Raw genomic sequence first — 15,410 nt, 5'->3', positions numbered from 1 at the left:
TTTACTTGAAGGATAATTGCTTTACAGAATATTGTTGGTTTCTGGCAAACATCAACATGAATCAGCCACAGGTATACATATGCAGGATTTTTTTTTTTAACTTAAAAATATATTTTAAATGTTTTCGGCCATGCCTCACAGTATACAGAATCTTAGTTCCCCGACCAGGGATCAAACCCATGCCCCTTGCAGTGGAAACGCTGGAGTCTTACCCACTGAACCCCAAGGGAGGTCCCTGGGAAACTGGGATTTCTTAACTGCCCTCCTGCCATTCAGACCTTAGCTCTTCCCCTTGGCTTCTCCACTGTCTTTCCTCCCATCATTCTCGTCACATCGACCTTCTCAGTAAACTCTTTTCCAGAGGATTAATCATGAGGGAATAACAGACGATAAAGAGAAGTTAAAAGTACACGGTCCCAATCCCCACTTTTGCCCAAGTTTAATCAAAAATCTTGCCTTTGCCAAAGTAATTTTTTTCTTATGATTCTTCTGGCTACTTGAAAACATAACTTATTACTATTATCGGTATTTTTCTAATTAGTATGAGACTTTGTCTGACCATGGGTTTTCTAGCCCTGTGGTCTGTCCTCACATGTAGCATCTTTTTTGGTCACAACAGTAACGCTGAAAGTGTGCAATGGATTGTTGATCCTCTTACCCAAAGGAGAGAACTGAGATGCCAAGAAGTTGAACACCTAAGCATGTTCCAAGGGGCTCCCTGGTGACTCAGACGATAGTCTGCCTGCAGGGTGGGAGACCCAGGTTCAGTCCCTGGGTTGGGAAGATTCTCTGGAGAAGGGAATGGCTACCCACTCCAGTATTCTTGCTTGAAGAATCCCATGGAGCCTGGAGGGTTACAGTCCAGGGGTTGCAAAGAGTCACACCCGACTCACGAGTAACGCTTTCTTTCATGTTTCTGAAAGGGAGGCAGAGCTTCTTTAAACTCAGTTGTCCTCAAAGCCTTTGGTTTCCTCTTTTCCTTCTCTCTTCCCACCTTCATTATCACCACATCACCAGAGTGACATGGGGCTTCATCACTCTCCCAGGGTTAATGTAAATGTTAATGCACCATGGAATTTAGGCTGGCTAGAGGTTGAATAGTCCTTTTGTTAAGAAGAGGAAAATGGGGTGCAGTGATACTGTGATTTGCTTAAGGGTGCCCGGCGTATTCCAGGACATTCTGCAGTGAGTATGCCTCGCACCTTCTCCCTGCGGTGTATTTGCACACACCATCATTCTTCTTTGACTGTGGACTCAACTATTTCAGGGAGAGGTTGTTGTGATTGTTTCTGTTTTTTTGCCAGAGTCCACAGTTTTATTGGGTCAAACCAATCAATATCTTTAAGCACCAACTGTGTATCCTAGTTGCTGGGAAGGGGGTGGTGAGTAAGACATCATGACTCCAGTTACTATGGAACTTGTTGGCAAGTTAGGGGAAGAAACAAATAGACAAATAGTTCTGTGAAAGACAGAGACCCAGGGCTTCCCAAGTGGCAGTAGTAAAGAACTTGCCTGCGTTCCATCCCTGGGTCAGGATCCGCTGGGGGAGGGCATGGCAACCCATTTCAGTATTCCTGCCTGGAGCATCCCATGAACAAGGAGCCTGGCAGGCTATAGTCCACAGGGTTGGAAAGAGTGGAGACTCGGCGCCCACGCACTCATGAGAGGCGCAGAGAGGACCAGGTGGCTGTCGCTCAGGCGCTCAGTTGTATCTGACTCTTCGCGACTCCGTGGACTGCAGCATCTCCCGGAGCCTGCTCAAATTCATGTCCATTGAGTCAGTGACGCCCTCCAACCATCTTATCCTCTGTCATCTCTTTCTCCTCCTGCCTTCAATCTTTCCCAACATCAGTCTTTTCCAGTGAGTTGGCTGTTTGCATCAGGTGGCCAAAGTATTAGAGCTTCAGCTTCAGCATCAGTCCTTCCAGTGAATACTCAGGTTTGATTTCCTTTATGATTGACTGGTTTGATCTCCTTGCAGTCCAAGGGATTCTCGAGAGTCTTCTCCAGCACCACAGTTCGAAGGCATCAATTCTTTGGCACTCAGCCTTTTTTATAGTCCAACTCTCATATCCATACATGACTGCTGGAAAAACCATAGCTTTGACTAGACGGACCTTTGTAGGCATAGTAATGTCTCTGGTTTTTAGTATGTTGTTTAGGTTAGTCATAGCTTGGAGAGAACTCTCCTGGCAAAAACAACGGGTCCTAAGGCAAAGCTTGATGTGTCAGAGGAACAATAATGAGAGACTTGCACCTGATGTCCTTAGGGCTTCAGGTCGGGGAGATAAAGTAGGAGCCAGGTGGTTTGGGACCTAATAAAACTATTAAGTGAACTGAAAGTCGCTTAGTCATGTCCAGTTCTTTGCAGGCCCATGGACTGCAGCGTGCCAGGTTTCTCTGTCCATGGGGTTCTCCAGGCAAGAATACTGGAGTATTCTTGTACTGGAGTACAAGGAAATGGCAACTCTCCTGGAGTCGGTTGCCATTTCCTTCTCCAGGGAATCTTCCTGACACAGGGATCGAACCCAGGGCTCCCGCAATGCAGGCGGATTCTTTACCACTGAAACCACTAAAGAGCTAGCATTTTTTTCTAAGTAAGTTCAGTTGAAAGCTTTTGTACAGGGTGTAAATGGCTGATAGACATTTAGAAAAATATAATCTATGTTATCTGAAGATGGTTTTGGTGTTTTGGGTGGGTTTTTTGTTGTTGTTGCTTTGTCGTTTGTGTTATCTGAAGACTGGATTACAGGGGACAAGCGTAAAATCAGGGACATCAGTAAGGAGGCTTTTTCCATAAGCAAGAGATTATGGTAATTTAGATCTGGCCAGTGATAATGTGGAAAATAGGTTAGAATTAGTTTCATCATATCCTGTATTGTGGAGGAAAAGTAAATCAGATTTTGACCATATTAGGTTTGAAGGGCCTTGATGATTTCGAAGTCGAGATACTAGGGAGCCAGGTAAATCTGTTTGTCTGCAGCGCAGGAGGGATTCTCAGCTCTGGTGAGTTTGAGTCGGGATGGCATTGAAAGCCCTGGGACTGGATACAGGATCCTAGAGAGAAAGTCGTGAGAGGATCTCAATCTTAAATGGAACCGGAGGATATATACAGTGGAGAATCTCATGCATGAATCCACAGGAAAATGAAACTTAAGAACAGAGGTGCTACGGATCAGGCATTTAGAGAAAACTGAAACTGAGACTGACGGACCTCCACCAAGAGGCTCTCCTCTACCTCAAGCCAGTGAGCCTGCTGCTTGGATTCTAACCAAATTCCCCCGTCTTTATGATCCTTACCCATAAATCCAGCCCACCCCAGACCCTCAAAGGACTCACTTGTAGCTTACTACAGTTGGTATGTCTAGAATTGCAATCCTTGGGACTTCCCTCGTGGTCCAGTGGTTAAGACTCAGCACTTCCAGTGCAGGGGGCACAGGTTTGATCCGTGGTTGGGGAACTAAGATCCCACATGCCTCCCATCAAGTGAGAGAAAACAAAGAAAGACGTCAGAATTGCATTTCTTCTGCTATTCCTGCATAAGCTCAACTTCTGGTGATTCAGTGTCCCTCTTTATTTAGGTTGACAGAGTGTAGCTAGAGTAGGCAGAACACTTAAGATCACACCTTGTTTCAAGGAGGCGGTGCTCCATGTTTGAGTTGTTTCTGTGCTATGCTTAGTCACTCAGTAGTGTCTGACTCTTTGTGACCCCATGGACTGTAGCCCGCCAGGCTCCTCTGTCAATGGGGATTCTCCAGGCAAGAATACTGGAGTGGGTTGCCATGCCCTCCTCCAGGGGATCTTCCCAACCCAGGAATTGAACCCAGCTCTTTCACGTTGCAGGCAGATTCTTTACCATCTGAACCACCAGGGAAGCCCAAGAATACTGGAGTGGGTAGCCTATCCCTTCTCCAGGGGATCTTCCTAACCCAGTAATCTAACCAGGGTCCCCTGTATTGCAAGTGGGTTCTTTACCAGCTGAGCTACCAGGGAAGAGTTGCTTCTGAGGGACTAAGAATAGGACGTGAGAGTGATTGGATTTGACATTTGATAAGATGGGTTTGGGCCTGATCTTGGGCATCCCTAGTGGCTCAGACAGTAAAGAATCTGCCTGCAATGCTGGAGACCTGGGTTCAACCCCTGGGTCAGGAAGATCCCCTGGAGAAAGGAATGGCAACCCACTCTGGTATTCTTGCCTGGAGAATCCCATGGACAGAGGAGCCTGACCGGCTATAGTCCATGGGGTTGCAAAGAATCGGGCACTACTGAGCAACTTACGCTTTCACTTTCACTTTGATGAGCAGTTTCCTTGGAGTGGTAGGGACAGGAGCCTGCTGGAGGCCTGGGAGGGCAGAAAGTTTAACCGTGAGGTGGAGCCTGTCAGCTAAAGGATAGCGTGTTGATGGTTGGAAAGGCTCCCATGATTTTAGAGTCAAGGGGAAAACTCAGTGGTTGAGGAGAGTGTGGAAAATTTCATGAATTGAGACTTAGCACCGTCAAGAGAGATGGCATCTAAAACCTTGCCTCTGGGGGATGTGTTTGTTTAGAGGTATCCAGAAAATGCCATTCATTCAGAAGAGGCCGTCACTTGGTAAGAGGGGCAATTTAAAAGCTGAGTAGGTAACTGAAATGGACAAATCATGGTGTTAAGACAATGATGATGAGGGTGTACCTGGATTAGAAGACTTGCAAGATCTGGTCCCTATGGAGTCTTCAAACTGACCCACAAGGCTGCCTTTGATGACCGGATCCCATACCAAGGAGGAATGACTGGGAGTGGAATCAAGATTAAACAGGGCACGGTCGCAGAGACAGGAGGATGAGAAGGTCCAAACCTACGTGGGGGAGGAGACTGAACCTTCCCAGGAAGCCAGGCTCACACATCAAAAGGAGCAACAGGCAGCATCAGGCGGGGTCAGATCCCACACACGGTTATTATTAGAGAGGAGAGGACGGAGAGACGTGCAGCACCCTCGTGGGCAGTGACCGCACACCAGTGACCGACCATCTCAAAACAAGCCGAGAGGAGCTAAGAAAATGGTGCGAGTCATGAACGATTGGCATCGATCGGAATTTTTTAAAACTTCAGAAATCAGGTGACCACTCCGGAAAGAATGAGACATAAAAGAGAAAGTTGTTTCAGAAATGAAGAGTGAACTAGAGGCAGCACGAGAGAGACTGAAGAGAAACAGAAAGCAAAAAAGAGGACAGTTTCAGGCGTTAAAAGAAGACAAAAAGAATTTGAGAACAAGTGCCAAATGACGAAGGCGAAGAGAACTGACTAGCTGCTTAGATGGGGCCTCTGAAGAAGAAAACCAGACCAAGGGAAGGGAAATGAGAAAAGCTAGTTCAAGACAGCTTTCCTGACATGGCGGGTTTGAAACTAAATTTGAACAAATACAGCGCGTGCCTAGGAATATTGTCCTGGAGAGGATCAAAACTAAGATCCATTCTAGTAAAACAAAAAATCACTTGGGCACAAGCAAAAAGAAAGTACACGGCTAACAAGAAAGAGAATTAGAAAATCTTCTGACTTTTCATCCTGCCAGAAGGAAATGGAGTGACATATTTAAGATTCTCAAGGAAGGAATCGGCCGAGAATTTTGTATCCAGAAAAACCACACCAACCAACTTTCTAACTCCGCGGACACTGACTTTATATCTTATAATTAAATTCAATTCTGACGCTCACTCTGGTCGTTAGTGTCAGATTCCACAGGCTTAAGGGTTCACTCCCACAAGACTGACCTCACTTAGATCTGAGTCACAAGTACTGGACCCCAGTACTGTCTGACTTGGCTACAGAGTCAAGACTACAGAGTTGTTGTTTGGTCGCTAACTCATGTCCGGCTCTTTGTGACCCCTTGGATAGCAGCACGCCAGGCTTCCTTGTCCTTCACCATCTCCCAGAGTTTGCTCAAACTCATGTCCATTGAGTCGATGATGCCATCCAGCCATCTCTTCCTCTGTCACCCCCTTCTCCTCTTGCCCTTAGTCTTTCCCAGCATCAGGATCTTTTCCAGTGAGTCAGCTCTTCACATCAGGTGGCCAAAGTATTGGAGCTCCAGCATCAGCATCAGTCCTTGGACTGATTTCCTTTAGGATGGACTCAAATCAGAGGCTCCTGCAAACCCTTCTCCCACTTTTTTAATTTGCTAGAGTAGCTCCCAAAACTTTGGGAAGCTTGTATTTGCATTTGCTGGTTTTCTATAAAGGATATTGTAAAGGGTGCAGATGAACAGGAGGATGGAGAGGTGTGTAGGGCGAGGTCCCAAAGGGCGCTGAGTGCAGGAGCTTCTGTTGTCCAGGACCTGGATGTGTCCACCAGCCTGGAAGTTCTCCAGACCTTGTTGTGTAGGAGTTGTGAGGCGAATGTGATAACCACTACAGTACAGAAATGAGGTCCATCGTGTAGGAGTTGTTATGGGAATTTCATAACAGAGGCTTCATTGATGAAATCATCAGCCTTTGATTAGCTTACTTTCCCCCGTCTATTCTCCCCATCAAACACAAGATGACAGTCTTCTCACTCCAGAGATTCCAAGGATCTTAAAAGCTCTTGTGTTATGAACCAGAGACTAAGACCAGATATTTTGGCAGAAGATGTTCCTATCAGTCAGGATATTAAAAGGAGTTTAGGAGTTCTTCTGGCCTCCCTGATGGCTCAGCGGTAAAGAATTCGTCTGCAGTGTAGGAGATGCCAGTTTGACTCCTGGGTTGGGAAGATCCCCTGGAGAAGAAAATGGCAACCCACTCCAGTATTCTTTCCTGGAGAATCCCATGGACAGAGGAGCCTGGTGGGCTACAGTCCATGGGGTCACAGAGTCGAACAACTGAGCAACTACACATGCACATCAGAGCTCTGTCAAGGACCTGGGGCCAAAGATCAGATCTATATTTCTTATAATGTCACAATATCACAAGTTAGGATAGAAAAAAGAAAAAGAGACATTTAGTTTAGTTCTATCATTTTTGTTGTTAGAATACTTTTATAAACAGAAACTTTCTCATCAAATGTTTGATTCCTCTGAGGTTCAGTATGTAAAGGGAAGGTGGGTTAAGTGTTTATTTTCTGCCTTTTGATTTCCTGTGGTGACCAATTAGGATTTTTTACAAAAAGTACTTCATTGTGAATTCATGAATTGATTTCTCTTTGGTGGCTTTCAGGCCACTGTGGTTATTATTGGTGAACGTTGGCCAGTAGATCTCTCTTTAAGCCGAGATCTTGAGCTCTTTCCGTCTGATCATTGACAATGTTTAATACTTTTGAAAAGGATTAATCTGAATTCAGATTTTAAATGGGAGTATATTATGACTGGAAAAGGGTTTTCCTCTCCATGCATTCCTGGGTTAATTATTGTTGAATGTTGAAATGTGGTTCTGTGTGAATTTTGTTGGGATTTTCCCTTCATAGGTATGGGAGGTATTGCCAGCATGCCGCCGCTGACCGCTGTTGCTCCTGTGCCAATGGGTTCCATTCCCGTGGTCGGGATGTCTCCCCCGCTAGTGTCATCTGTTCCTGCAGCAGGGGTGCCCCCCCTGGCTAACGGGGCGCCCCCGGTCATACAGCCTCTGCCTGCATTTGCTCATCCTGGTATGTGACCTGCTAAAGCCACAGGCTGAAGTTCTATATGTATTTTACTCGTCATTCTTATTAAGTCTTCTGTTTTCACACTTGGATTATATTTACATGGTATTTTATTCCAGAAGAAATCATCTTTTTTTTTTTTTTCATTTAATGTCTCATTTTAGGGAAGAGCTAGTCTAGAGAGAGGGCATGAAATTACGTACTCTTGGCTGCCATTGTGCACAAAGGTGAAGTCAACAGCTAAAACCAAGAGCATAATTCCCTTTCAAGGGCTTGATGAGAGCAGCTCAAGTTTGAACAGCATTTGAGCACTTTTTAGTTCCATGTATCACTTACTACTTTCCTTCAGCTGCCATATTACTGCTAATAAACAAGCCAATCCCTTAAGAGTAGAATTATGTGGGAGATAAAAAAGAACATTGGCTCTTTTTTTGAAGAGGTGTAATGAATCAGGCATAGAGGGGAAGGGAATCTAATGAATGACTATATTAAGGTTATAGTATTCAATGCTTGCTTAACTGAACAAAGGGTTACAAAGTGTCTGGCTTAGCTAATTTCATTTTGAGACTTTATTCAAAGTCTTTCTTCCCTTTAAAGAAAAGGTGGCTTAGTGGTAAAGAGTCCACCTGCCCATAGGAGACTCAAGTGTGACCCCTGGATCAGGAAGATTCTCTGGAGGAGGAAATGGCAACCCACTCCAGTGTTCTTGCCTGGAAAATCCCACAGACAGAGGAGGTTGGTGGTCTAAACGTCATGGACTCGCAAGAGAGTTGGACATGACTTAGCAACTAAACAGTGACAACAGAGAAAAGCATAAAGTGTAGATGTAGGTAGCCTTAGTCTAACAAATCTGAGTGGGTTCATATCAATATGGAAATTTTTTTCTTGTTTTATCTTTTAAGGACTTAGATAAGTCTGAGTACATTCAGTCATGATGGACATTGTGGGTTTGAGCCTAATATGTGAGTCTGCCTACACCCCTGGATTTATTAGGTCTGTCAGGGCTTGTCTCTGTGTTATAGTCATAGAATCTAAACGCACCTTTTGTTTTTAAGATGTTCTTGTCACAGGCAGCTTGTCTTTCATAGGTGCCCGTGACTGTAGGTGAGATGGCAGCTGAAAAAGTGCTTGCAATTATTTTTCCAGCGGTAGCAGTGAATCCACGCCCCGTGTCTTGTTTTCTTTTGTGTCAAATGGCGATTGTTGCAAGGCTGTAGGCCAGGTTGGGAGAAATGCTGGTGAAGGAGTTTTCCTCCTGACACATAGCCTGAATGAGACTCAGACACAGAAGCTGGCCTTCCCTGGCATCCTGTGTCCTCTGGCTGAGACAGGTCTGTGACTTCTGGGCTCTGATTCTGGAACTGATGCTTCAGCTGTTTCAGTGCAGTTACAAATATGCCAGCTATCTGTTTAAGCTATTGCTTCTTCAGCTGTAGGAGCAGATACTATAAAATGTGATACTGAATGTTTAATGAAGAGCCCAGCTTTGTGGATGTAAACATTACTACCTTGTAAGGTGGTTTTATGAAGGAACAAATAAAACATTTTTGGCTAGAGGGCAGGAAGCAAGGAGGGAATGACTATTTTTGAGTCTAGAATGGTTAGAAGGGAGAAATAATTTCTGCCTTAGAAATTATTTGATGACTCAAAATTTTGATGACTGTGCATTTTAATTTTTGTAAAAGGGAAACTTCTTATTTTTGTAGAATTAAAATTATTCAACATTTATTTATTTTTACAGCTGCCACATTGCCAAAGAGTTCTTCCTTTAGTAGATCTGGCCCAGGATCGCAGTTAAACACAAAATTACAGAAGGCACAGTCATTTGATGTGGCCAGGTAAGTTTGCTTGTTTTCAAATGGGTGGTTTGGTTGAAACTGTTGTCCGATTGACTCATAAATTTGAAAATGAATCAGCTACGTGTTCTTTACTTATCTTCTTTTATTTTGTAGCATGCTAATATTTGTCTTAATTCTGGATAATGTTCTAGATTTTATTATTTGTTGTAGCAATGACAGAATCAGAAACACTACTTTTCCTTAAAAAATTTAGTTTTTTTTTTTCTCATGAGGATGATAAATATGTAGTAGTCCGTGGTTAGCTATTTCGTGTCAGTCATTTGGAAGTTTCTGTGTCGGGGCTCGCTTGGTGGTCCAGTGGTTAAGAATCCCCTGCCAGTGAAAGGGACAGTGGTTCAATCCCACAGGCTTCAGGTCACCTAAGCCCGTGTGCCACAGCCACTGAAGCGCCTCACGCTGCAAAATAAAAAAGTTTATGTATAAAATATTTTATATGAAACTTAGAGTCAAAACTGGCTCTAATTTTATCTCAGATAGTCTTATGAAGCCTGTGTGGATTGTTAGTAGAAGACCGGTTTTTATGAAGTGAGTTACTCAAGTTAGTGAAGAGCTCTTATTAATTGGATATGTGGCTCGATTTTGGTAAAGCTTATGTGACCTGCTGCCTTGTATTTTGGCCAGTCTTGGTTCCCATTATCTTTTATATTTTTATTTTACCGATATTTTCCCCTTGCATAGTGCTGCACTAAAATGAAAAGTTAAGTCTCTTGATAAGCTGTCTCAAAACTTTTCAAATGAGAAGATGTAGAGGAACATGATTGCGTCTTTTCTTGGTTCAATCCTCTTTACGAATCTTTCCTAAGTGAATCAAGTCATGTTTCATCTTTAAAGAGAAGAGCGTGTTGAATATAACTCAAAAATTCATTACCTTTAAAAAATTAATATAAAGAAAATCCATAAGCTGCAAAGCACTGTCAAATGCTTTATGCACAGTAACCCTTTTAATGTTCACCATCTTCTCCAGAAGATGAATATGATTTTCTCTGTGTTATGAATGAGGAGGCTCAGAGAGTAAGTGACTTGATCAAGGTAACTCATAAGTTATAGGGCCAACAGCTAAACTGAGGTCTTTCTGACTTTAAGGCAAATGTTCTTAAAATTTGCCCTAGTAACTTTGGTTAATTGTCGAATATAGGTTGTAAGGCGTCAGATAAGGAGTCTGGGGAAGCTAACGCTCAGAAACACCAAACTCCCAACAAGGGAGCATCTTTAAAGGCTAGGTGAAGGAAGGGAGTCACAAAGTGTTTGATCAGCTTCTGCACACCTCTCTAATTGATGGTGAGGTACCAGGGCAATGCCACAGGGGTTGATGCCAAGCTGAAGCTCAGATATTTTGGCCACCTGATGCGAAGAGCCACATATTGGAAAAGACCCTGATGCTGGGAAAGATTGAGGGCAAAAGGAGAAAGGAGTGGCAGAGGATGAGGTTGTTGGATAGCATCACTGACTCAACAGACATGAATCTGAGCAAACTCGGGGAGCTAGTGAAGGACAGTGGAGCTTGATGTGCTGCAGTCCATGGAGTCGCAGAGTCAGACACCACTTAACGACTAAACAGCAGCAACAGCAACAGGGGGTGATGTTATCAATCCTTAGCTTCCAGCTTCCCTTTGGTGGAGTTTTAGCATCTGTAAAACAATTCAGGAATGTGCCTCAGACCCTGACGGTAAAGCGTCTGCCTACAACGCAGAACACCCGGGTTCGATCCCTGGGTCGGGAAGGTCCTCTGGAGAAGGAAATGGCAATCCACTCCAGTACTCTTGCCTGGAAAATCCCATGGATGGAGGAGCGTGGTAGGCTACAGTCCATGGGGTCACAAAGAGTCGGATATGACTGAGCGACTTCACTTGGTCAAGGAGGAACTAAGGATTCTATGACTGCCATATGGCACATCGGCTGCTTAAATTGTTACCAGTTCTCCTGGCCCAACTGCGACTTTTGTCACTACATGTTCACATCCTTTCAATCATTAATTCTTGAGCCAGACTTCTGTGACTCAAGTGAGGCCTGGTAGACCACAGCTTTTCTACAAACAAGAGACAGGCAGAGGGTAAAAAGAGAGAGGCAGAGAACATGAGGGGAGAGGTCTGTCCGAGGAAGACCCTACAGTGTCCTGCTTAGTTATAAATGCACTGCTTGAGGTTTGTTTGTTTGTTTGTTTTTAATAGTTTCCTTCAGTATCTTAAGTTTCTAGAAAGTTTGTGTGATGTGGCATCTAACTTTTTGGATAATGCCTTTTTAGGCCTGTTTACATTCTCAGGAATTTGGCAGAAAACTATGATTTGATAAGTGTAGTCTTGGGCACTTTGTGTTTTATATCCTATATCCCTGGGGTGGCGGGGAGAGGTAATTGGCTTCTTGACAAATCGGGAAGAGTTGAATCTGCAAAATATTAGTTTAAAATGAGAGATTTGTTGCAGAAATAGGCACAGCAGAATAGACCTCGGTAAATGATTTTACGGAGAAATACATAAAACTTGAAACGGTAAATTTTTATAAGTACTTTTCAAGTGTTTGGGAGCAGTTTCTGTGCTTTAAGCAGTGTACATAGTAAGAATAGGGACACAGATAAAGTACATAAATGAGGATTAAAAATTCACTTTAACATGTGAGAAATAGATATTTTTGTTGAAATGAAAGAACATTGCACATGGGGCATTAGTTGTAATCTGTCCTGTAAGTGGAATGCCATTTTTTTTTACTGTCAGCTCAATCATCATGTTTAAATTGCCCTACATAAACAGCGGGCTCTTAACAAACTGTGGGTACAACCAGTGTGATACTAAGGAACTGATCTAAGGAACTGATCACCAGGGAGATCTACACCCGAGCTGGCTGCTGGTAAGGGATTTCCTGAGGTCAGGGGCGCTACACATTGGCAGGAAAGACCAGCCCTGGGTTGCAATTAGAAGCAGAACTCCTTCCCTTCCTTTCTGCGCTGCCGAGAAGTGTTCTCTTCTGTCTTGGAAACTCCACGTGTGGGCATGTAAATTCTTAGAATGAAATAACTTCCCTACATTAAGAAATCCATCATGTATTTTGGTGTAAGACCGATAAACATTTTTTAAAAATTAATACCTTTAAAGGCAGTTGCTTTTCTTTGCTGTCCACATGGCTTTTTAAACCAAAAGAAGACTGGATGTTACTGTGATCACCTCAGTTCCGAGGAGATTTTCCATCCTTTTGTAGAACCTTTAAATTAGTTTAATTGTATGTATAACTTGAACCAGCCACTTGATCTGTCCTGTTTACTCAAAGTAATAGGAAGCTCAAAATAATGAGTTTATCTGTATGCAGAGAAAGGGTTGTAACCTTAAGAAATGAAAAAAATCATGATGGAAAATTCTGAAATAGTGAATAGAAAGGGAATAAAATGTTAAAGCTAGTTTTCTAGGAAGTTCTTGCTTTTTAAAGAACTGGAATGTGCAGGTCCTTGCTGTTCACCCTCTTTTCCTGTCTTTCCTCCCACAGCGTCCCTCCTGCAGCTGAGTGGGCTGTTCCTCAGTCATCCAGGCTGAAATACAGACAGCTCTTCAACAGTCATGACAAAACCATGAGTGGACACCTAACAGGTATTTACACATAAGAATTAATTTAGTGAAATATGGTCTCTGTTCTAAATGTAAATTGTTTCTAGATATTGGGCCAAAGATTTTCCAGACTTTGCTCTATTTACCTGTACTTCTTTCTAAACAGTGTTTTCATTGTTCCTTTTATCTCATCGACTGATTGATAAGTTCTCATCAGCTGATAAGGCCATAGTTACTTCATTCTCCACTGCCTCAGGCTTTTGCTTCTTGGTAAATAGAACCTAGACCAAGGATCCCCAGCACCCCAAATGCCACTAGTGTGCAAATCAAAGCACTAGCAAAGCAACACTGCTGTGAACAAAACCTGGTTCACCTTCTGAAGTCCAGCTTTGGAGGTCAACTTGAAACTGCCTTCTCAAAGAATCAGTGATGCCTGCAGGGGCAGGGTGAAAGGGGAATGAATGGGGAGTTTGGAACCTGGCCTTGCCACTTACCAGCTGGTGGTCAATTTACCTACTTGGATCTTATTTCTTCATGTATAAAAGGTCAGAGTTAAGTTACATGCTCTCTGTGAATTTAAAAAAAGGTTCTGTTGTCTACATCAGAAAGACTCAAAAGATTTTATGATGCTATCCAGAAATCTTTGTAATAGGGGGTTGTTGTTGTTTAGTTGCTCAGTCATGTCCAGCTCTTTGTGACCCCATGGCCTGCAGCGCTCCAGGCTTCCCTGTCCTTTCCTCTCTCCTGGAGTCTGCTCATACTGATCGTCATGAGTCGGTGATGCCATCCAATCATCTCATCCTCTGTCGCCTCCTTTTTCTGCCCACAGTCTATCCCAGCATCAGGGTCTTTTCCAGTGAGTCGGCTCTTTGCATCAGGTGGCCAAAGTATTGGAGCTTCAGCTTCAGCATCAGTACTTCCAGTGAATATTCGGGTTGGATTCTTTTAGAATTGTCTGGTTTTATCTCCTTGCTGTCCAGTGAACTCTCAAGAGTCTTCTCCAGCACCACAATTTGAAAGCATCAATTCTTCAGCAGTAGGCCGTCTTCATGGTCCAACTCTCACATCTATACATGACTGCTGGAGAAACCACAGCTTGGACTATATGAACCTTTGTCGACAAAGTGATGTTTCTGCTTTTTAATACACAGTCTAGGTTTGTCATAGTTTTTCTTCCAAGGAGCAAGTGTCTTTTAATTTCATGACTGCAGTTACTATTCACAGTGATTTTGGAACCCAAGAAAATAAAATCTGTCACTGTAGCCATTATTTCCTCACCTATTTGCTTTGAAGTGATGGGACCAGATGCTATGATCTGAGTTTTTTCACTGTTGAGTTTTAAGCCAGCTTTTTCTCTCTCCTCTTTGACCTTCATCGAGAGACTCTTTAGTTCCTCTTCACTTTCTGCCCTATGGGTGGTGTCATCTGCATCAGTCAGGTCAGTGCTCAGTCATGTCTGACTCTTTGCGACCCCATGGAGTGCCCACGCTAGGCCTCCCTGTCCATCACCAACTCCCAGAATTTACCCAAACTTATGTCCATTGAGTCAGTGATGCCATCCAACCATCTCATCCTCTGTTATCTCCTTCTCCTCCCGCCTTCAATCTTTCTCGGCATCGGGGTCTTTTCCAATGAGTCAGCTCTTTGCATCAGGTGGCCAAAGTATTGCAGTTTCAGCTTCAGCATCAGTCTTTCCAACGAACACTCAGGACTGATCTCCTTTAGCATGAACTGGTTGGATCTCCTTGTAGTCCAAGGAACTCTCAGGAGTCTTCTCCAACACCACAGTTCAAAAGCATCAATTCTTTGGTACTCAGCTTTCTTTACAGTCCAACTCTCACATCCATACATGACTACCAGAAAAACCATAGCCTCGACTAGCCACACCTTTGTTGACAAAGTAACGTCTCTGCTTTTTAATATGCTATCTAGGTTGGTCATAACTTTCCTTCCAAGGAGTGTCTTTTAATTTCATGTCTGCAGTCACCATCTGTAGTGATTTTGGAGCCCCCAAAATAAAGTCTGCCACTGTTCCCCATCTATTTCCCATGAAGTGATAGGACTGGATGCCATGATCTTACTTTTCTGAATGTTGCACCTTAAGCCAACTTTTTCACTCTCCTCTTTCAGTTTCATCAAGTGGCTCTTTAGTTCTTCGCTTTCTGCCATAAGGGTGGTGTCATCTGCATATCTGAGGTTATTGATATTTCTCCCAGCAGTCTTGATTCTAGCTTGTGCTTCCTCCTGCCCAGCGTTTCTCATGATGTATTCTTGCCTTGAGAACCCCATGAACAGTCATCTGCATATCTGAGGTTATTGATAGTTCTCCGCACAATCTTGATTCCAGCTTGTGTTTCATCTATCCTAGCATTTTGCATGATGTACTCTGCATATAAGTTAGATAAGCAGGGTGACAATAATAAGGAGTTAAAC

The 15,410-nt window shown here is 43.5% G+C and overlaps 1 protein-coding gene across 2 annotated transcripts in view; it reads left to right on the top strand.

Moving 5' to 3' along the window:
• Window positions 1-15,410, top strand: part of ITSN1 (intersectin 1) — a 249,749-nt gene that overhangs the window by 98,195 nt on the left and 136,144 nt on the right. For both annotated transcript variants that reach the window (XM_068973388.1, XM_068973396.1), the window contains exons 6-8: window positions 7,415-7,594; window positions 9,330-9,426; window positions 12,919-13,019. In XM_068973388.1, coding sequence (XP_068829489.1) covers window positions 7,415-7,594; window positions 9,330-9,426; window positions 12,919-13,019 — 378 coding nt within the window. The remainder of the gene's footprint in view (window positions 1-7,414; window positions 7,595-9,329; window positions 9,427-12,918; window positions 13,020-15,410) is intronic.

Source organism: Capricornis sumatraensis, chromosome 1, assembly GCF_032405125.1.
Source record: "Capricornis sumatraensis isolate serow.1 chromosome 1, serow.2, whole genome shotgun sequence".
NCBI lineage: Eukaryota > Metazoa > Chordata > Mammalia > Artiodactyla > Bovidae > Capricornis > Capricornis sumatraensis.
The sequence above is the reverse complement of the archived record's forward strand: the minus strand, read 5'-3'. Positions and strand labels throughout refer to the sequence as shown.